Source organism: Cyprinodon tularosa, unplaced genomic scaffold, assembly GCF_016077235.1.
Source record: "Cyprinodon tularosa strain WSP-4 unplaced genomic scaffold, ASM1607723v1 ctg244, whole genome shotgun sequence".
NCBI classification, from domain to species: domain Eukaryota; kingdom Metazoa; phylum Chordata; class Actinopteri; order Cyprinodontiformes; family Cyprinodontidae; genus Cyprinodon; species Cyprinodon tularosa.
The window spans coordinates 251,159-274,885 of NW_024038906.1; the positions used below are offsets into that span (position 1 = coordinate 251,159).

Sequence of the window (23,727 nt, forward strand, 5' to 3'; positions counted from 1 at the left end):
ACTGCTATTTACAGTAGTTTTGTGGCTGATTGTTGTTTAGAAATAGAAAACCTGGTTTCATTTCTTAGTTTTGCCCTGGATTTTGTAGCGTTTGTGGACGCTACGTCGCTACTTGATCAAAACAATAACGTCGCTACAGGAAAGTTACTTGATAAATAAAGCAGCGACGCTACGGTCAAGCTACTTGAAAATGTAGTTAAACTAATAGCTTCGCTACATGTAGCGGCGCTACTGCCCATCACTGCTCCTGTGACAAAACTATTATAATGATGCTAGTAGGCTACAACAACATCGTGTTTTCCCACACCACTGACTTTGTTCACCATGGTAACGTAATTCCTACTGAATCAGACAAGCTATTAGGCCTATATTGTCTCTTTCCTCACTCCAGGTAAAGTGAAGAAAATGTAAACCGCTGACATCAAATGGCAAACTCACCGTATGTATCTGCACGCAACCATAACTTTCCTAATCAAGCTCGATGACTGTGTGGAGATTCAAAGGGCGCGCTGTTGCTGCACTGCACAGCTGCTATGGTCCAGTTGATGGCCGTGTACCACGTGACGTGACGCTGGACGCGGAGCCAATGAAGGAAATGAATATCCTAACGATATTAATAATTGTATAAATAATTGTGTTTGTAAATAAACTAACAGGAACTTATCTTCAGATTAACTTGCCTTCTTGGTGGCTCGTTTTCAGTGCTTTACTGCAATTGTTTGGGGTTATATGGAAAAAAAAAATCAATAAATAAAAAAATAACAATAAAAATCGCAAAATAATTATAGGGTGGCTAATACCAACGAAGGGATGACTTCAGCCACCCTAAAATAGGTCTAGCCACGTCCCTGCCTCAGATAACCGGGTGGATTATTACATTTGTGCTTCTGTAGGATTGAATCTACCCCCAACAACTTTGCATACGAAACGCCGAGCTTCTTTATGAGACGGTGATTTGTTGGTGGCTTTGAGGAATCTGTCCAAGTACGTCCGTATGCTGCCCTGATGAACAGCTCATGTTTAATTTAACAGCTGAAACAGTCAGGTTTTTATTTTCCAGCCTTCTACTAAAAATGGCCTGACAGCATGTACAGTAGGTCTGCTTGGAGAGACATGTAATAATCCCATTACTGTGATTGTCTTCAACTTAAAATATGGTTTATCCATCTATCCTCCAGGAGAAAAGAGTTTATTCATTATTAATGACATTTATTTTAAAAAATCATGAAGCAGTGCCAATTTCAGAAGCTCATAGTACAGAACACAATCTTCTGACAGTTGAAGCGCATCCTTGGGTGTAAAACATTATTAAATCAAAGCTTCTTTTTTTTTTTTTTAAAGAGGAAAATGTTTATTATATTCTTTATTACATTTTCCAGAAAAAAAATACTCTTCCTCAGGCTATGGATTTATGATGCAAACTGCAAATTCATTTCAGTTTAATGCTTATTGCAACACCTCCACATCTGAGCTGAAAGAAAAAGCTGCTTGTTGCACAGAACAGTTTCAGGAGGGGGGATGTGCTCAAGTATTTTTCTGCCGCAGTAAAATCCAGATACATGGATTCTCAGTCTGCAGGGGAAACATGTTAACACAACCTGCAATCTGCTTCTTCTAATGGATCCAACACTGCTGCAGCTTTAGGGGATTTAGATTTGAATCTTATGCATCAGTTCAAGGTACCTGCATAGGAGAAAATGGTTTGCTGACATGCAGTAAATGACACCTACACTTGTAAAAATCAAACTTAGACAAAACCAAGTAAAAGCAGGTTAAAATCATGAAGTTAGAGGAGTTCTCAAAGATTGGTTGGCAATTGTAAACCTTGCTAGGATCATAGATTGAAGCAAAAAGTTTTTCCAGTGGTGATTATCGGTTGACCAGGACACAGCTCCCCCAGGAGGCAGAGCGATGTTCCTTTAAGGAGAGCAGAGAGAAAAAGAGCTCAAACGTATTTAAGTGTTTTTCTGTTAAGAGATTATGAATAGTCAATATCAGTCATGCATTAAGCCTCTTTAAATTTGTAGGGAAATCATATTTAAATGTCAAATCATTCTGGCTTAAACATGTATATAAATGTACTCTTTATCAGACCATATTGTCCCAAAATTTATTTATTTATTATTTATCTATTATATAATAAATAAAAAAATCACACCAAAAAATGTATTTATAATAAATTATAAATAATTTATTTATTATCTCTATTTTTGAAAAAAATCCTGTCTTTAAATCTGTTGGCTTTTTTCCGTTATCTTCTGCAGACCAGTTAGTTATAGGTCAGCTTGTACACTTAAATTCGGCCAATCATATATCAACGTCATCTGTCAATCAAGTTTTTTCGGTCATAGCACCTTGATTCACGTCGCAGCTAACACACGCAACGGTTGAAATCAGAATCATTTCCTTTCCCATTGAGTTCTGTCCCAGTGTTCACGAGGATGGACGTCTGTGTCTTCAGCAGGCGTAGAGCTAACAGAACTGGCAGCGTTGCGAGGCAAGGGCTCAAACATGTACGTCTGGAAGCCTTCTACACCAAACCAAGCTTCTGCTGCCCTGGCGTCCTCTTCCACAACATCTTCGTCCCCGCTTTCCTCCTCTAAATAAAAAAAGTATGATGGAGGAGACTGATCCACGACCTTCTACACAAAAGTCTCCTCGTCTTGCATGTTTCCTCTGTCCATAGCGTTCCTTGACAGTGTCGTTTCTAAGTCACCAATTTAGTGCTACTTGGTCCCAATGGAATTTCCCATTAGGAAGCTACTAGCACTAAGTTGCTAACTGGTTAGCAACGATGCTTCAGGCAAACCAGCCACAACCAAACTTGCTTGCAAACCTTCCGCCACAACAATCCCGCCCCCTTGATAAACAACCAGTCACATTCACTTTATTCACTCCTGTAAAGTCATGAGAATTTGAAAATGCAACGGTTGGAGTGGCGGTTTTCCTACAACTTTAACCATTATCACTTTAATTAAATAGAAACTAGATTTCTTGTCAATACTCCATAAAATAACTAAACATCTTCATGACAAGAAATCCACTTTTTTTTGCTTATGTTTGACATTTATTTACTTCAAGATCCATTCATTTGATTTAACAATTATTTCGATGAAGGTATATCTATTTATTTGGTAGAGCTATGTATTTCCAGGACTTTTAATTTTTTTAACCCAATCTTTATTTCATGCTCTCATATTCAAATGAAGGGGCGGAGTTTTCTCTGTGAGTTTACACAGGTTTAAATTTAGGTGGGATTAAAGGGTCATGAAGGTGAAACGCTGCAGATATTTATAGAGACGACAGCGTCACATGTAAAAAAAGGAACCTTGATCAGTTTCCATGGTGTGATTTTAGCACTGCTGTCACACCTCAGAAGGGTCCAGGGTTGAAAGCTGGGTCCTTCCAATCGGTGTTTGCTTGCTTTACCTTTTTATGTGTCCGTTTTCTCAAGGTTCTCTGGCCTTTTTGTAGAAGACAAAAACATTCATCTTTTTTTAATGACCCTTAGCCATGAATGTGTGCTTACACGTGTCTTTGTGGTGAATGGGGACTTCTCCAGGGTGTACCCCACCTCTTCCACAGGAAGAGGACATATAAGGAGAGGTAGGAATCTTTTTTAATGTGGCACAAATCCATTCTTATATTAAACCAGCTCTGGCTGGTCATTAAAAATGTGAAATATTTGAAATGTTCCACCAAAGTAAAAGATAAAAGAGCTGAGATCCTGTTTAAACCTTGAACAAATGGCTTAAAAAAAAAAAAATCAAAAATCTATTTAAGTGAATCACTGGGAAACATTTCTAATTAAACAGTAAGAATTCACATTAATTTAATCCAAATATTGTTTAATATTCATATTACTGTTTTTTTACACTTGGCATGCTTTCTATGTAGCATATCTGATGGATAATATAATGCAATCTAACATGACTCAGCATATGTTAGCATCTCTACTTAGAGTAAAAACAGGCTATACAGGAGATTTTACTTTTAGAAACCTGCTAGTGAGGGTTATTTTTATTATCTTACAAGCAAATTAAGTCTCTCATCCAATTAATTTTTCTGTCTATAATTGTCTTCTCTGCTTAAAGGTCATTGTCTAAACCAATTAGATTCAATTTAATGCATTGAATATTTTATCACTCCCACAGGGGAATTTTTATCTTATTATACCTGAAAGTTTTTTCCATCAAGTTGTTGTAGATGTCTGTCCAGCTCTGGATCTGAATGAGCGTAGTTGTTCACCAGTCTGATGAAGAGGATGCTCACGGTTGGCTATAATGTTCTTTACTTTATTAAGAATTCTTCTTTGACAAATAATCTACTGAGCTTCCAGAGGAGTTCATAGAACAAAGAAACTCTGTTATCTTTATCAGTATGTTGAGCTTTTTTTAACTCATTTGATCTGATGCTGTAAACCCAGCAGATGATGGCAGAAGAGATCACACTGTCCGGGAAGATATGTAGCATCTTGCTGCAAACGCCAAAGGACCCACGTTTCTTTAGGAAGTCCATTCTGCTCTGTCCTTTCTTTTAGACGGCTACACAGTTGTGTCTCCTGTCAAGTTTGTTGTCCAGATGAACACCAAGGTATTTATGCTCCTCCACCACCTCCACTTCTTCTACCATGATGTGTACGCAAATAAACTTGTTCCTGTTTCTTCTGAAATCTACAACTATGTCCTTTGTTTTGTTGACATTCAGGATCAGATGATTGTTTCAACACCATGCCACAAATTGAATCACCAGCTCTATGTACTCAGCTTCTTGTCAATCTTTGCTGCACCAAATGATTGCAGAGTAAACTGAGTATTTCTGCAGCTAAAAGGACTCTGTCTGGTACTGGAAGCCATTATAAGAAATAAAAAACAATAGTGAGAGTACTGCCCCCTGTGGTACTCCTGTGCTCATGACTACTTGATTAGACAGCTGACCCTTCAGTCTAACAAACTGTGGTCTGTTTGTCAGGTAGTCTTTGATCCATGTGATTGTTGATTTCTCCACATTATTCTTCTCAAGTTTCTCACAAAGAAAGTCAGGATGAATTGTGTTAAATGCACTGGAGAAATAAAAAGTTTGTTTTCTGAAGCAGGTGAATGACGGCATCTACAATGGGCATTATCTTGGGATTTGGTTGAAAACAAATGCATAGAAGCAAAAAGGTCCATTTCAGAGGTCAATTATAAAACCTTTGTTGTAAGAGGGACGCTTTGGGTCAAAGCAGAGTAAGATGTCTGTAGGTCCATTGTTGCTCTCTAAGAGATGTTAAAAGATGTTAAAATCAGAATATTAGAGTGGAACATGTTTTTTTTAGCTGAGTTAAAAAATGGTGAGAACAGAGGCTACGTTCACACCGCAGCCTGAAGTGACCCAAATCCGATTTTTTTGCCCATATGTGACCTGGATCTGATCTTTTCGTGGCTGTCTGAACAACACAGATCCGATTTTTTCCAATCCGACCCAGGCCACTTGGCTATGTCGTCCTGAATCTGATACGAATCTGATCTTTTCAATGTCTGAACGGCCAGGTCGGATTCATCCGACCTGAACGTCAAAATACCCGACAAAGGTCACGATTCTGCGTCTTGTTACGCAGATGCTGCAAGAAAAACAACAACAATGGCAGATGATGATGCTGAGGGCAGTATTTATGTTTAACCATCTTGAAGAGATCTATTTTTTTATGATTGGAAAGAGATGCGCGCTGGCACTCCCGTCCATGTTTTCTTCCGGGAAAAAAGAGCACGCTGGCCTGTGACGTCATTGCGTCCCCTACTGCGCATACGGGACACTTGCGTTGTATGACTGCAGTTCACACAGGAGATCACATACAAGTCGCATATATTTGGGAATGTGAACGGCAACTCAAAAAAATCGGATTTCACATAAAAATGGGAATCAAGCATGGCAAGCAAGCAAGGCCTGCAATGTGAACGTAGCCAGGGTCACATCTGTTCACAAAGATTAACAGAGTTAATTCCTTCAGCTATTTATAATGTTTGCCTTACTTCTATCAGCGCCTGATTATTCAAGCGTATTTGACCTATTTACAAACTCATAAGTATAAACTTTGGTTCTCAAACATAAAATCCATGTTGAACTGTGTTATATTTGCACCATTTTATTGATCATGGTTTTCAAACATTGTTCATTCCTTTTTAGCGAATTAGTTCAGTTGAATTTAATTACTTTAGCTGAAATATTTTTAAATCTGAATTGAAGTTGTGAATTTATTCAATATTTGTGCAGAGTTAACAGTTTGACAGTGATCTGAGCTCAATTCACACTTTCATTTGTCATGGGTTCACAGAACAATATATGACAGTCCAAATATTATTTGATAAAATATATAAAATCAAAACAAGATTCAATTGCATAACAACTTTAGCTTAAAAATCATCAGTGGTATAACGGGACTTCCTGTAACATGAAAAAGGTTGGTTTATTGTGGACAGAAATGGGCTAAAAACAGATCAGCAAGAAAGTGAAATGCCATAAATAGGTTTATTTATATATTCTTTTTCCTATTTCTGTTTTTCGATCACCCAAAGAAAAAAGGTAAATAGAAAGAAACAAGCTGATTAAACTCTAAAACAGTAGCTAGAATGGACATAAGTCATCGGAATAAACCGTAGATCAAACTGAAAATGCGTTTACATGGCAGGTTTTAGTCTGATTAACTGTGAGTCTGGTAAATCTGAATACATTACAGTCTGATCCGAAATTTCTATATCATAGCTAATACATAACAAGAGACTTAAGCTGAGAGCCACAGCTTGACAGTACGTTTGTGTGAAGGTCAGAATAAGCTCTGATTTACCGAAGCTTCTATATGTTTAATGTAATACCTGTAATACTGTAATATTAGAGATGGTGAAAAACACAACATAGTAAAGCCTACTTGACTGAAGTGCTTCACAAAAGTATACATGCCTTTAACTTTTCCTTGTTTTGTCAGACCAGAAATTTCAACATATTTTATTGGGAATTTACGTGATAGACCTTTTATGTTTTAACTAGAATGAGATTGGAACTACATTACTCAGCAATAGTATTTATGCCATATTATTTATAGTTGAATAATAAACTAATCTTCAACCTTTCAAGTTAATAATTTTAACTGTCAACTGTGTGAAAGAATTTAGAACTTCTATTATATTAAGTAAAACCTTTTAAAATAGCTTACTAAAATAGTAGGCAAGACTATACTAGAATACTAGAATTAAAACTTACAGTTAGATTGGTCCTAGAGTTATCCTTAGCTATCTCTATGCATAGTTATGCTGCTATATGCTTAGAATGCTGGAGGACATAGGGACCCCTTTTCATAATTCTTCTTCATTCTTCCTCAATCCTCCCATGCTGCACTATTTGTTAGGTTAACACACAATTCATACAACTCATCATAGTATCTTCAGCTGGGCCACTGTCAACGACCACTTTTCTTTTACTGTGACTGTTTGTGCTCTTTTACTTCTTCTTACATGGGAACTGGCTTGTAGCTCATCTGCTGGGTTGTGTCTATTCTGCGAGGGCTACCTGTGGAGCTAGTTAAAAGTCACGTTTTGTTTATCTGCTTACTTTTGTATGTCTAATTCTCCTTAAACTCCAGTCAGCCACTGCAGATAGCCGCTCACATTAAGCCTGGCTCTACTGGAGGTTTCTTCCTGTTAAAAGGGAGTTTTTCCTCCACTGTTGCTACATGCATGGTAAGTGCGAGGGACCAGCATGATCTCAGGCTATTTCCCTTTTTGGGGCGACTTTCCAGTCGTGTGAGAATTTTCCGATCGGGCCGACTTTCAGCCTGATTGTGCGTTGTGTAGTGTACAGGGGGTAACGAGGGGCCATTAGCCTCTGACGACCACCTCCTGATCAGGAAACATAAGGTCGGTCGGACCGTCATGGGCAAATCGCTCAGTGGGCATGCACAAACAAGGATTCTTCTTCCTCCTATCAGATAAAAACACAGAAGCATGGCGGGGATGCGATTGAAATAGAGTTCTTTCTGTAAAATTGACAGATACGTTGTCGCCTTTTCTTTTCAGCACAAAATTGCCCAAATTGCCAAGGCAGCACGTTTCACTCTAGTGAGCTCTATATTCCTCTTCTACTGGTTTGGCTTCCGGTAAGACGAGTCAGAGTAGCTCCATCTCACTGCGGAGCTGATGTCTTTTAGATGTACGTGGTTTCGTCATACAGTGTGAGCTCTACTCTAGCTGCGTTCAACAATTGAAAAAATCGCATAGTGTAATGCCCAGCTTTAGATACAAACTTTGAACCAATCTAACTGTATGACTTGATTAAATTGTTTCTGTAAAGTGCTTTGAGATGACATGTGTAGTGAATTGTCGCTATATAGATAAAGTGAACTGAATTGAATATATATGTATATATATGATGATATAATTCCTCTAGATAGGTATATCCATTTAAATGAACAAAACAGAATATTGGGATTTTTATAATAGAAAAACTAGAAAACTTCACGAGATCTCCTTACTATGCTGCGGCTCATACAGAGCAGCTGAATAATAGTCCCTTGGGTGGAGCGCTGCCACCTAGTGGCTGGGGTTTAAGAGTTATATAAAAGTAAATCAGTGACATGAATGTTCGCCTATAAATATTTTTGTTTGCATTTAAGATTTATTTTGTCGTACTTTGAATAAATACAAATAATTGGTATTGGATAATATTTGAATGAATCAATTTTTGTTCTTACAACCCTACTAAGCAATGATTTCTAAAAGAGGTTCGCTTCCCTGGATTTTTTTTTTTTTAGTATAACTTTTAAAAAGAGATTAAAAAAATGTTTTATATTTTATATTCTTCATCCATTATTTTCCTCCCACTTAGAACACAAACTAATTTATGAAATTGAATCACATAAAATCCCAATAAAGAGTATGTTTTACGAAGTGACAGAAACTGGAAAAGGTTTGAGGGGTGCGGATATTTTTGCGAGGCACTCTAACTGGGGGGTTGTATTCTTTAAATTATCTTTTTAATAAACAACCTCAGGCACTTATAAAGCATGCTGATTAACATCATCCATTCAATTGTGACACTTTAGTGGATACACACTAATAATAAACAGTTGAATTAAACTACATCTGTCCTGGCTGCTGCTTATTAAAGGGAAAATAACGTGATATTAGAAAAAAGACAAAAAACATTAGTATAAGGTTCAAGCCTCCTATTATGAAAGTGTTTCTGTTTACGCAGACTTAAAATTCATTTTAGCAGAACACCAGGATAAAACCCAAATCTAAAATTGGAACCAGATATTTACACAAACTGTATATAAAGAGATACATTTTTTTCAGTGTTATTTTCAAATATATAATTTATCTGCTGTAAACATTTTCTTAACTGTATGCCTTGGGTCCAAAATGTTCCCTTTAAAACCAAATGTTTGCAGGTATTTTCGCCCATTTCTCCTGACAGAGCCAGGCGTAAGGTTTGTGAGCATCCATGGTCACACACAACTTTTCAGATCTGCTCACATGTTTCGTAAGCAACTCGTGTCAGGGATTGTAATGGCTGCTGAAAATTATTTACGTTTTTGTCCTTAAGTTACTTTTTTTTTCTTCCAAATAGCATATTGGGTAAGACAACAAGGTGAAAATAACAAAAAAACAAGGTGTCTGACTTTCTAAATGTAAGTCAATAAACACAAATTATCTTAATATTAGTATTGTTCCTTGTTGTTAATTCATGCATAAACATATCATCAGATGTAAGAATACAGGATTAGTGTCATGATCTGGCCTGATTCCTCCACCTTAATTCTTTATTTCATTCACCTGCCGTTTCCCTCCCTGTTGTAATTATCATTTATTTGATTCACCTGTTTCCTTTGCCTTATATTCGGTTGAGCCTGAATTATTTGTTTTGTTTCCTGTTAGTCTGTCTGTTCAGTCTTTCCAGTTAACTTCACGGTTAATCTCCTGGATCCTGGTGGCCAGAGGAAAGTGGGTTCTGTGTCTGTCTCTTCTCCTGATCGTGCACTATTCCTTACATGCGGAGTCCTCAGGGTTTTGGCTTGGGATGCGGCGAGGATCAGTTTTTAATCCTGTAAGCCTGGCTCTAAGGAGGAGACCAGTTTAAAGTTTTCAGCATCAAGTTCTGGTTCAACGTCCTGTCTCTGTTACCTTCAACCACTGAGCCTGCCCGTCTGCAGCTGAGCCTGTCTGCTTCTGTGCATGTCTGTGTAGGCACGTTTCTGCACCTGTCTGACTCTGGACTCTGAGCCTGCCTGGAAGCTCTGTGGATTCCTGGAAGTCTTATCCAGCTGTTCCTGCTTAGGTGGAAACCTCTCATAGAGCAGAGGTTTTCTAAACTGCTCCTGCCTGCTCTGTCTTCCCCCGACATGGATCAGCCTCCTACATCTTCCCCGGGGCTGCAGCATCAGGGACACTCTGGGCGACACACGCCAAGTCTGGTTGTTAGCCCAGCGGCTGGATCGCACCCCTTTCTAGGGAGATGGACTGAACTGGGAAACCAGGTTAGTGACTCACTGAGTTTATCTTCTTCTGTCAGATGATCGTGGTAACTTACCTGTATTTCTCCCACAACTAGAGTTTGTGAAATAGGGCGGTGCCCCGCCCCCCTCCTGCAGCAGCCAAGAGTCGCAGATCCACAGCAGCACGCTTCTGTTCTGTTCATTTTAATAAACGTTTTGAACTTTCCTTCTGGCTGTCTCACCTTGAATACTGGGTCCATCAGTCCTTTTTATGACAATTATGAAGTATTAATTAAGTTTAGACGTAAACATGCATTCATTTCCCTCATTGTGTGCCTCTGCCCCAGCCAATCACCATCAAGTCCTCACTCCCCTTCAGCCCAACCATATTGTGAGGTTCTGCTTCAATCTCTCCAAACAGACTCTCTCCACTCTCCTGGTCTACAGCTGATCTTTAACACTACAGGTGAAATGTATTTTTCCAAGGCTAACTTTCATTTGTCAAGCTTGTTGCTATGTCTGATTTAAAATCTATCGTTGAATCTCTTCCCTGGCCATCTCACCTTCTAAGATAAAATGTTGTAGCCCAGAGTTCAGCCCAGATCTCTCTTCTGACTTTGCTTCTACCCTGTGGAGTTTAATCTCCGTCTCAACCCAGTCTTCTCATTTCCCTAGCATCCCCATCTCTGGGGAAACCCAAAAGGAAAGCATCAGTCTTCCCACTAAGCACCGCCTGGGTCATATCCTTCCTCTGCCCTGGTTCACGCATCCCAAACCCATCCTCGTTCTACTACACCTGCTTCAGCCGCAGTTCCATCTTCTTTGACCAATTTCCTTCACCTCTTCACCCCCAACATCAGTCCCCTTTTCTCTAAACTTAGCTCCGCCGCAACTCTTTTCGCTCACCTGCAGCAATTCGTGGCTCCTGGCTCTGCCAAGCCTACACATTGTCTCTGCTCAGTACAGATCGCACCCTCTCTATGTCAGACAGGCACGTTTAGATGGTACTCTCTCTATGCCTTGGCAGACATGTTCAGATGATACCTTCTCTATATCTTGGCAGGCACGTTCAGATGGTATCCTATCTATGCCTTGGCAGGCACGCTTAGATGGTTTCCTCTCTATGCCCTGGCAGGCACGCTCAGGTGGTACCCTCTCTATATCTTGGCAGGCACGCTTAGATGGTATCCTCTATATGCCCTGGCAGGCACGCTCAGGTGGTACCCTCTCTATGCCTTGGCAGGCACGCTCAGATGGTACCCTCTCTATGCCTTGGCAGGCACGCTCAGATGGTACCCTCTCTATATCTTGGCAGGCACGCTCAGGTGGTACCCTCTCTATGCCTTGGCAGGCACGCTCAGATGGTACCCTCTCTATGCCCTGGCAGGCACGCTCAGATGGTACGCTCTCTATGCCCTGGCAGGCACGCTCAGATGGTACGCTCTCTATATCTTGGCAGGCACGCTTAGATGGTACGCTCTCTATGCCCTGGCAGGCACGCTCAGATGGTACGCTCTCTATATCTTGGCAGGCACGCTTAGATGTTACCCTCTCTTTATGCCCTGGCAGGCACGCTCAGATGGTACCCTCTCTTTATCTTGGGATGCATGCTCAGATGGTACCCTCTCTATGCCCTAGCAGGCACACTCAGATGGTACCCTCTCTTTATCTTGGGATGCATGCTCAGATGGTACCCTCTCTATGCCCTGGCAGGCACGCTCAGGTGGTACCCTCTCTATATCTTGGCAGGCACGCTTAGATGGTATCCTCTATATGCCCTGGCAGGCACGCTCAGGTGGTACCCTCTCTATGCCTTGGCAGGCACGCTCAGATGGTACCCTCTCTATGCCTTGGCAGGCACGCTCAGATGGTACCCTCTCTATATCTTGGCAGGCACGCTCAGGTGGTACCCTCTCTATGCCTTGGCAGGCACGCTCAGATGGTACCCTCTCTATGCCCTGGCAGGCACGCTCAGATGGTACGCTCTCTATGCCCTGGCAGGCACGCTCAGATGGTACGCTCTCTATATCTTGGCAGGCACGCTTAGATGGTACGCTCTCTATGCCCTGGCAGGCACGCTCAGATGGTACGCTCTCTATATCTTGGCAGGCACGCTTAGATGTTACCCTCTCTTTATCTTGGGATGCATGCTCAGATGGTACCCTCTCTATGCCCTAGCAGGCACACTCAGATGGTACCCTCTCTTTATCTTGGGATGCATGCTCAGATGGTACCCTCTCTATGCCCTAGCAGGCACACTCAGATGGTACCCTCTCTTTATCTTGGGAGGCATGCTCAGATGGTACCCTCTCTATGCCCTAGCAGGCACACTCAGATGGTACCCCCTCTATATGCCTGGGCAGGCACGCTCAGGTGGTACGCTCTCTATGCCCTAGCAGGCACACTCAGATGGTACCCCCTCTATATGCCTGGGCAGGCACGCTCAGGTGGTTCGGCCGGTTCAATTTAAACTTGTAGTTGTAAATTTGTAACTTTACTTGTATATTTGTGATTCATTCTTCGTGATGTGATTTGTTCTTGTATTTTTTCCGTTCTAACTTTGTAACTTAAATTCGTAACTTCTAAACTTGAATTTTCAAATAAACCATCTGATGTTACATTTATAAGTTGACAACAAGAAACAAACAAAAAATGTCAAATATATTCATGTTATTGACTTACACTGACAGTTACATAACCCCATACTGGCTGCTTTGGGCCGTTTTATATTTAGACCAAATTGTGCCATTGCTTTCACTTTATGTCTGATATCTGGAGCATCCGGTCATAATCATTTTCTAGTGATGGAAGCTGTTTTATGAAGCTCACCAATATTTCCAGCACTAAAACACCCTTATGATACTAGAAACCGTAAACCTATCTTTCCCAGAGGTGACGGTCATTTGGGATTAAAAGTTTCCCCTTCTGTTCAGGGGGGAAAATGTTAAAAACTCAAGTCCTTCTCTGTACAATCACTTAATGTTGCGCACTTTACAGTACTGACACTGTCATCACTGATTTCACTGTATGTTTAATTGTTGGAAAAATTGGAAATTGGAAAAAAAAGATGTTCTGAACACAAAAAAAAGTTTCCCCTTCTTCCTTCAATTTTAACTTTGATCAGTATAGCCACACCATTCAGTTTTCATTATATAAGACTTTAGGACTAACAATAAAAATTAAGATCTTTGTCCCTGAGAAAATTTACAGATGGTGATCTTTCTTTGTTTGCTGTTGATGACTTCCTCTTTGCTGACAGGCCAATGTGAACTTCTGAACATTTAGTAAAAGAAAATATGAAGGCAATCCTATGTGACATTAAATCAGGAAAGGTTTCTCTACTTTAATTTTTAAATAGTATTTATTTATATACAGTAAATGTATATATCTGGTATCCGCTGTATTTCTTTTTCGATAATGGATCTTTGACAAGTAAGTAAACACCTTTATTTCCTAACAAAATGCAGTGCAGATTTCAGTCCAAGCACTGAAGAACAGGATGGGATGCTGTGGCATTAGATTTCCTTCTCACAAGCTTCCCGGCATTTAGTCTTAAATTTCTAAAGGTTTAGAATCAGGAATAAATTGCTGTTCAATTTTGAAGTAAGATTTGTGCAAAAGAGAAGAAAGATTTCTATGCCCCTTGGTAAGAATAGCCACCCTCAGATACACTGATGCTCAGGAAAGTCACAGAAACGTATTGAACTGAAGCAGGGCATTTAAGTCTGCATGGATGCCCTAATCTCAGCCGCCCTCTGAGCTGCCATGGACTTCCTCCTCAGCACTGCCGCCACCCTGGCCTCAGCGATGCCGTGGAAGCTGTCCATCTCCTGGGAGTCCTCGCTGTTCTGTGACTTGGTGCTGTCCTGCGAGTCCGGCTTCTGCCTTAAGGCCCGGTTCTGCTCCTCCTTCAGCTCCACGTAGGATCGGGAGAAGGTGTGAAAGATGGAGGTGACGGGGAAGGCCATGAGGAGGATGCCGCTTAGGATGCTGCTGAGTGCCACCACCTGGCCCGGGATGCTCCTCGGGACCATGTCGCCATAGCCAACCGTCGTCATGGAGATCACAGCCCACCAGTAGCTGCCTGGGATGCTGGTGAATTCCTGCTTGGCGCCCAATTCGCTCTCGGCGAGGAACACCAGCGGCGAGAAGAGAGCCATGGCCACGCAGAGAAACAGTAGCAGCAGGCCGAACTCACGTGTGCACCTTTTCACCGTCAGGCCAAGCGTCTGGAGGCCCAGGGAGTGACGAGCCAACCTCATCACGTAGAAGATCCGTAGGGCTCGGAGAACCCGAAGAACCAAACCCACCTTCTCCAGGTAGTTGTTCCCGGAGCCTGCTGGCTTTTCTCCCACAGACAGAGAGTCTACGATGAGGGTGATGTAGTAGGGGAGGATGGCCACCACGTCGATGACGTTCAACGGCGTATGCAGGAACATGCACTTGCTCTGAGTCTGAATGAAGCGCAGAAGGAACTCCAGGGAGAACCAGGCGACGCAGACCGTTTCCAGAACGAAGATGTTATAGCACCTCTGGGAGCACTCCCCCTGCAGACAGACGGAGAGAACAAACGCAGAAAAAAGGTCCAAGTGAGACATTTTTACAGAGAATAGACTTTTTTTTACTGCATCTAAAAGGGATTTATCGAAAATACTTATTTACAGTAAAATGACAGATGTTTTAGAAACTTTTCATAAACTGAAAAGCAGCCTGGATGATTTACCAAATTACATCAACGAGTCTTTTATTAAATTAATTTTGTTTCTTTTTGTTCTTATTGTTGCAAGCTGAGAACACATTCTGCAAACGGAAATAAAAAAAAAAAACACCTTTTGTGAATTTGAATATCGAAAAAATGCAATATAGAAAAATGTTTTAATAAAAAATGGTTTTGCGTAGCTTCTCAGATTTAGATTTTTTTTAAAATTCACATTTTTCAAATGTTTTTTTTCTACATAATTATTAATTATTCAAAATTATTCTTGCATGTTTTATAATTTCAAGATTTTTTCAAACTTATCCTTTTCAGACTGAGTTTTAAAAATCATATTCTTCTTAAATTGCATTTCACAGGTCACATTCTCTTTACTTCCAGCCCAATACAAACCACGCTTTTGATTCCCACTTTGACCAATAAAAATATTGCTTCTAACATCATCGCAGACCAATAAAAAAGCATCTTCAATCCCCACTCCAGAGGAAAGCCCTCTCCCACAAGTAAAGAGAATTTAATTTGGAAAAACCACTTTGAAAAGAATGCAATTCATAAAACTCAATATAAACTATATATATATATATATATATATATATATATATATATATATATATATATATATATATATATATATATATATATATATATATATATATATATATATATATATATATGTAAAATATGGAAATAAAATTTGAAATTATATAATTTGTAAAAAATACATTTAAAAAAAATACTATAAAAATATAATGAAAATAAATTAAAAAATATTACAATAAAGAACCTAAGAAACACTTTTTGATTAAAATATATTCAAATTCCGTAAAAGTTCAAAAATATCCGAGAATCTTCATCAGCCTATATTATTTTTATTATATTATTTCGAGATTTTTTTCCCCCCACAGTCTTTCACTCTATGTCTCTATTAGCTTTGCCCTATATTTATTAGGGCCAGGAATTACTTGCATCTGTGATTATCTCAATTTAACAAAGTGCAATTTTTTTGCATTGCAATTTTTGTCATATTACATTTAACAAAAGTAAGACACTAATTTTCTCTCTTCATGTCTTTTAGGTGGTGGTAATATACTTTTTCCTCATCATAACTTCATCTGATATGTTCCTGTTGGACCGTGACTCCATCCTGGAGAGAAATATCATGTGGGCTGCTTCCATCAACACCTTAGATATTATTATTATAAGGCCTGTTTTTTCATGTTTAGTCCTGTTTCTCTGTCCTAGACATAGCTATGGGCTCAGCTTTTACTCTGACTAACTGGATGTGCTCTTTGTTTTATGTCTTTGAGATGAAAACTGGTTCAGAGCTCATCTGCATAACTGTTCCTGTCCTAGATAGAGCCACTTATAAGGTAGTGTACCGTTACCAACCAGGTAAGTTGTCTCGGACAAAGAGTTTAGGTGGGCTCAGCCAGCTCCTCCAACTATAAATAAAAAAATAAAAAAAGAAAGAAAACACTTCATACTAAGTGATTTTTGTGAGGATTTTGGAAACGATTTACAATGTTGGTCCATCTAATAAAAATCCATATCAAAACCTGCCGTTTGTAAGGTTACATATGATGAAAACGTCTCCATCCTTCTTTTAAAGCCGGTTATTTCTCAGAACAAAGTGTTTTCATTGCTTTTGATGCAGCTCTTGAATTCATTCATAGACAAAGAAGATTAGACATCTCAACAAAGGAGTGGGAGCCTGCTCTCTTACACACACAAAAAAAAGGAGCACAGAAGGTGCTGAAAGATTCATGAAATGTAAAGCAAGGCTTTGATTGCCAAGTTTTAAAACCATGACTGACTCACACATCAAACCCAGGTGATCAAGAGATGAGAGCTGGGAAGGTGGGAGATGTGCAGATGTTAGAAATTAACTGTAGAAGGAGGCCAAGCTAAGCTCTCTGTTCAAATTCTCTCTTTTTTTGGCGACTGAATCCATTCTCAGAAACAATCCAGTTAATGATTGTAAGGGATTTAGTGTGTACTGCACTAAAGTCAGGTTGCAAATTGGAAACTGAGCAAATGAATCCTCCTTTTCTCCTGTTAGTAAATAATTTAAATGGTCAAAGCTATTTTCCCGCCTTCCTTGTCTTTTTCCTTGTGGTGCAGTTTTTGAAAACTTTAAGATGCAGACCCGTCACTGGACTGAACCCTTGGTTGGAGTCAACAGCGTTTAACCAGACTGATTTACACGTAATTCGGTCTGGTTAGTCAGGCTAGTCCTCATGGGATCATTGGAAAGCAGGACTCCAGACATTCTCTTTGAGGGCTTTTTGTTATTGTCTTACTATAAACTGTGTATTGCAACAAAGAAAAGAAACGTAGCAATGTGATACAGTTGGAGAGGATAAAATATATAAATATATAAATAAATATATATAAATATATATATATATATATATATATATATATATATATATATATATATATATATATATATATATATATATATATATATATATATATATATATATATATATATATATATATATATATATATATATATATGTCTGGGTGACCAGACGTCCCCGATTTCCGGGGACAGTCCTTGTTTTGGACCACCTGCCCCGGCTAAAATGTCCCCGATTTATGAATGAGGGGGGAAACGTTGCGTGTAGACTATATGGTTTTTAAAAAAGCGCCTGAGCATGTTGTGGGCAGAAAGATGATTAAAAGAGTTCACTGCTTGTCGATTTTAACAATCCTTATGGATCTCAGCTGCCATTAAAACGTGTCAAAAAGACCGCACCACTTTTTAAACAGACGAAGAAGTAAAAACAGAAGTTCGTTATCACAACCTGACACTACTGATGGGGAGCTGCCCTTTTATGGTGAATGTGTTAATCTATTCGTTTTATTTGGATTGAGCTTATCCCCTGATAAATGTTTGCTTCATGTCCTGTTTAAAAAAAAACTTTATAAAAAGAAGTAAGAAATGACCACGGTTTACTGCTGGTGTGAGTAAAATAGACATGGATTAAAAACTCCTTGTAAGGCGGCAATCTGGTACGGTGGTTCTCCAGGGTCCAACAAGAGTTTGTTTAAATATTTTTAAAACAAACTGTCAGGGCTCCTGTCTGTGTGTTTTGTTTTTGTGTTTGTCTCCCTTCCACCAATAGGAGGCGCCTGGTTCCGGTTCGCCTACTCACACACCTGCTGACGATTCCCTCATTAACGGAGTCCAGGTTAATCGTAGGTGGGCCAATCGCAGGAGGAGAGCTGCCCCTTCCTATCCCCGGGCCAGAACGTCTGGCTCTCCACATGTGACATTCCCCTTAAGTCCATGTCCAAGAAGATGTCCCCTAAGTTCATTGGTCCTTACGAGGTGGAGAGGCCCATAGGGGAATCTGCCGTCCATCTCCATCTCCCCTACTCTCTACGCATCCACCCCACCTTCCATGTGTCCCAGGTCAAGCCTGTCACATCGAGTCCCTTTAGCCCACCCGCTGAGCCCCCTCCCCCTTTGGACATTGATGGCCACCCCGCCTACAAGGTTCGAAGCATCGTCGACAGTGTTGGGAAAGTTCTCTTTCTACGTGAACTAGTTCAAAGTTCAGTTCACACATTTTAAAAAGAAACTAGTTCAGTTCCTAGTTCACAATTCCAAAAAATGAACTAGTTCATAGTTCTTTTTTTTCATTTTTTTTTTCATATATTGCTCAATTACACCATAGCCTACTGTAGAACCACAGACAGCAATTATTTTATCAGTTGTAACACTGAAACTGTGCATCAGATTTCATCTTCATATCCAGTTTTGAATCCTTATCCAACCAGGGTTTACATTAGCATTGAGGGGACAGCATTTCCCCATTGTTGCTTTAATGCTTTGTTGCTGTCCATTCACTTCACACTAGTAGCAGCTGCAGCTTTCACCCCTACAGTATATTCTCAAAAACATCAGGAAAAATGTGCTGCTTGAATGGGCTTTTTTATGAGTAATTATTAAAAGAAAAATAGGAAAGTAGTCTTTAAGGTGCAAATGTTTTTTTTTATTTTAATATTTTTTTCCATTTGAAATTCCATTTCAATACATACTAAAAAGGAATCCTGGAAAATTATACCAGGCAGGTTTAACAAACAAGTTACATGGATAGTAAAACCCTCAAGAACAGGGGTCTTCTTTTCCAGACCAAGGACCCCCAAACTGATGGCGAGATGGAGCGGGGACCCCCTATTTATATATATTGTATGAAATTGTGTCCTATAGTCACTCTATTACAGATAAAGTAATGTAAAGAAATTAATTTCTCCCTGGGATTATTAAAGTTTTTCTGATTCTGATTCCTGGTTGTTGTGAATGAAACGGTGCCCAGCTTGAAAGAGCTCCTGTGTGTCGCTGAATGTGAGCATTGATGACTGAAAGACATCTTCTGCCTCCATTTATCTGTTTACTACAGTGTGTTGATTTCATGTTAATGAGTATTTAAAGACATTTCAATTAGTGGGGGGAAAAAATGCAGGGGGGGGAATATAAAAATATCAACTAACCATGCAGACGCTCATGCAGTACCTCCGTAGACCCCCTAGGGGTCGCGGATCCCCTGTTGAAGACCTCCGCTCAAGAAGATTTTACTAACACAAACTGAGGGACCAGGCTGAGGTAGGAATTTAAGGTTACTGAAGTGCGGATTTTTTTACTGAAAGCCGGCGGGCAAACTTGTTGCCATCATCCTCACCGACCACCTGGTCATAAACCTGTTTTAAGTCGCCTCCATGCTGCTGTAGCTGCATTTTGTTTTGATGACGCACGCGGCTGTAGGCTACGACGCTGGTAGCTGCTGTTGCCAGATTGGGTGTTTTTCCCGCTACATATTAAGGCCTGTTTACGGTGTGATTTAGCCGGGGTTTCGCCTGGAGGGCTTTATAGAAATCTGGCAACCTGTTGAACTGAGAGAGCGTGCCGTTCACAGACGCCAGAATGAACGAGTTCACAATAACGTTCATCAGGCGATAATGCAGTACGTTCAGTTCACGTTCGCCCAAAATATGAACGAGTTCATGAACTTTCGTTCAATGAACGCGTTCAGGCACAACACTGATCGTCGATGCCCGTCCCCGTGGGCGTGGGTGGCAGTACCTAGTGAGGATCGCTCCTGGGTCCCGGGATCGTACATCCTTGACCCCTCCCTCATTAGGGATTTCCCTTTCTCACAACCCTCCGGTTCCTCTGGACCGCCAGGTGGCGGTCGTTGAGGGGGGTGTACTGTCAGGGCTCCTGTCTATGTGTTTGTTCGCCTCCTCACACACCTGCTGACGGTTACCTCGTTAACGAAGTGCTCTTAAGCTGCTGATTGCCACTACCTCGACGCCAGAGTGTTTGCCAGTTTTTGGTACTCTAGCCAAGCTGAGTTTTCTCTGAGTCAGACTGAGTTCTTGTCTCCCTGAGTTTTAATTTTGTTTTTTGTCTTTGCCTCTCGGCAGGAAGTCATCCTGCAAACTGGACCTTTTCGGACCTCCACCCCCAGGAGGGATCAACTGAGTCTAAACTGAGCCGGGGATCCAAACAGGAGGTTTGAATCCAGTCTACTTGAGAGGACGTTGAAATTACTCTCTGAGCAAGGGAATCATCTTCACCACGACCCATTCAAGTACAGCAGGAAATCTGAGTGGCAATCAGCGTCTCCGTTCCCCTACACCGTCCGAGTTCTAGGTAAACCCTGTTCCGCCCTCCACCGAGTCAGACAAACTCTGGAAAACAGCACACAGATTGGAGTCAAGGATCCTTCACTTCTCTGGAAACGTGAGTCAACAACCAGATCCTCTGCTTCGAATCAAATTTCCCACTGAGCCTGAACTAATAGTCTGTCTTCCCCTCATCTTCCAGTTCCGGCTGAGCAGAGTTCAGAGCAACTTTGCACCAAGCTTAACTTCTTCAATAAAATCCGTCAAACTTTTCATCTGTGTCTCTCTGTTTGGTTTCACTGCATGTGGATCCGAGCCTTGGATAAAATCATGACACAAATAGGTGACCTTTAGTTTATTTTTAAGAAAGTTAGTAGTTTATAAGTTGTTTTTCTGCTTTATGGTAGTGATTCATGATCATAGATGTGCTTTTCTACCACTCAGTTTGGGTATAAGAACAGTCAGTAACAGAAAAAACTAAGATACGAGTTATGATCTGTGTCATCTGAAAATGATAGAATGAGAGACAACTACCTGTTAAATTTATTATGCTGCTTTTGCTTCTAGCTCCAAATGTTAGGAAAATAAATATTGATTAGCATTTTTAGCATTTAATCAGATGAGATGATAATACTAATAATAATAATATGTTTTCCTGTTATACATTCTAATGTTTTTTGAAGTGATTTTGATTCATGTGTCTGTTTTAGAATATAGTAAGATTGATAGAAGAGGAGAGAGAAAGACGACTGAATGAGAGTGGAGGAAAACTGGAACACTGATGGGAAGAAAATTCTATAAGGAAGAGTGAAACAGAAAGCAGAGGGGCTAGAAAGAAAAGAACGTAGAGATGGAAGAACACAGAGAAGATTGAATGGACCAGATGTATTTACTTTTTTTAGTTTTTCTATTCCTCCTGTCACTCTCCCCTTAGGGGGAGGCAGATCTCTTTATGCCCCAAAGATCAGAAAGCCCTGCTAACCACCTTTGACCCCTTCACTCTCACTCATTTTCTATAAAAAACACTATCGATTTATTCATTTTATTAATCTTAAGAAAATATTTAAGAGACATGTTCCTGGTTATTACACTTAATTTTTTGTTGTTTAAACACTAATTTACTTGTGAAAAATAAATGAAACCATTCCTGTCCCCGTTTCCTAATTTTATCTTGATAAATTGTACTTTTTTTTTCTATGAGCAGAAAATTTCCCCAGATTTGATTTCAGAAATTTTGTCACCTTATATAATTACAAACACATAAGTAGTCATTTAGTAGCATAGATTAATCATCATTTTATCATTAAGGCAAGAATTGAGCAAAGACTCCAGACTCACTTTTGTACTTTTTGGCAGAAAAGTAGGGGAGCTAATAAATCTGGATGTTCCTGCTTTTAAAGGACCACAATATGACAGTTGCTAAAAACCTAAACATTAGGCTCACATTACCTCTTATTGCAGTAGAGGCTGCATCCATGTGTGAGTGTCCGCATGTGCAAAACTCTAGGCAAACCATTTACTTTTTCTCTTGCTCACTCTGCCTGATGCAGCTTTTAAAAAAGCTCACACTCAGTTCTGGTTATGGAATGCTGTTTTTCCTCTGCCCCTAGAGACCTGTAACTTGCTAAACCCATTAAGGAGCATGTAAATGACTGATGGACAAGGCCTGAGCTGCAGTCTTTCATGCAGTGGCAGCAAAAAACTACTTAAAAGTGAAGGTTCACACCAAAAGTGAGATGAGGTAGTAATTGGATTGAGTTTAGGGAGAATGTGGGGAGTAGAGTTTGTAATGAAAGAGTGGCACAGGCAAATTTGTCACACTGTGGGTATGCTGTCTAAACCTCAAGAGTGAAAATCAGGTTTGAATGTTTGGACGGATCTATTGATGGGGCTGCCTTTTATAGCTGCTTTTTGTGTCTCTGCTTCTGTCTCCTTGAACCCCAGTCGGCCTCGGCAGATGGCCGCTCACACTGAGCCTGGTTCTGATGGAGGTTTCTTCCTGTTAAAAGGGAGTTTTTCCTCTCCACTTTCGCTACAAGCATGCTTAGTGTGAGGGATTGCCTTTGAGTCAATGAAATCAACTGGTTTTACTTAGATAGAAAACTTTAAATCAATTTGACTCTATGATCTGGTTGAACTGTAAAGTGCCTTGAGATGACATATGTTGTGAATTGGCGCTATAAAAATAAACTGAATCAGGAAAAAGCCGGAGGTGATAGTCTCAAGAACGCCGCCTAACGTTGGTTCTGACACAAAATGTAGGAAAAACCAACACACTGTGGCACTTTTAATCAGTACGGACATCTAAGCATCACATCCCCCCTCCTTTTCTTGAAATGAATGCCCTTTCAAACCAGACTGTCTACTGCTTTTGAAAAAGTTTATATTTAAGCTAAATAAGCATCCCATTAATATGTCAAAATTAGAATTTTGCCTGTCATGTGTTGAGATAAGTGCAGAATAATTGCAGTAAATGGCAGAAACTTTTCTTTATAAACTGCTATTAGAATCATCCGAGGTGTCAAATGAAGCAGCCCTGATTACATACGACATCTATTCTTCTGTTTTCTGTAGCAGTTGATTCCTGATCTGGAACGTGGAGGCTAATGAAATCTGTCAGCGGGCGCGAGTTGGTGTGCATCACAAACTCAACCAAACATTATGCACATTCATCGTAAAGACAAGCAGGGGGCAGCAATTAACCTAAAAGGCAAAGAGAAACCCTGGGGGAACAGATACCGCACCCCGATTCTACACAGAAAGGCACATCTGGAAAAATCAATGAATGTTAGAAAATGAAGGGGTCTTCACCATTCAGAAACACATCAGCAGAGGATCCATCCTTTTTGTTTGTTTTTTATTTTAATTCAGTTACATTAGAACAATGTGTTACAACAACTGAAAGATGCTG

The 23,727-nt window shown here is 40.0% G+C and overlaps 1 protein-coding gene across 1 annotated transcript in view; it reads right to left on the reverse strand.

The window, feature by feature from the left end:
• Positions 1 to 12,876: 12,876 nt before the first annotated feature.
• The window catches only part of kcng2 (potassium voltage-gated channel, subfamily G, member 2), an 89,351-nt gene continuing 78,500 nt past the window's right edge, over positions 12,877 to 23,727 (reverse strand). The window contains exon 3 of the mRNA XM_038287729.1: positions 12,877 to 15,012. Within this exon, the coding sequence (XP_038143657.1) occupies positions 14,185 to 15,012 (828 nt within the window). The 3' untranslated portion in view covers positions 12,877 to 14,184. The remainder of the gene's footprint in view (positions 15,013 to 23,727) is intronic.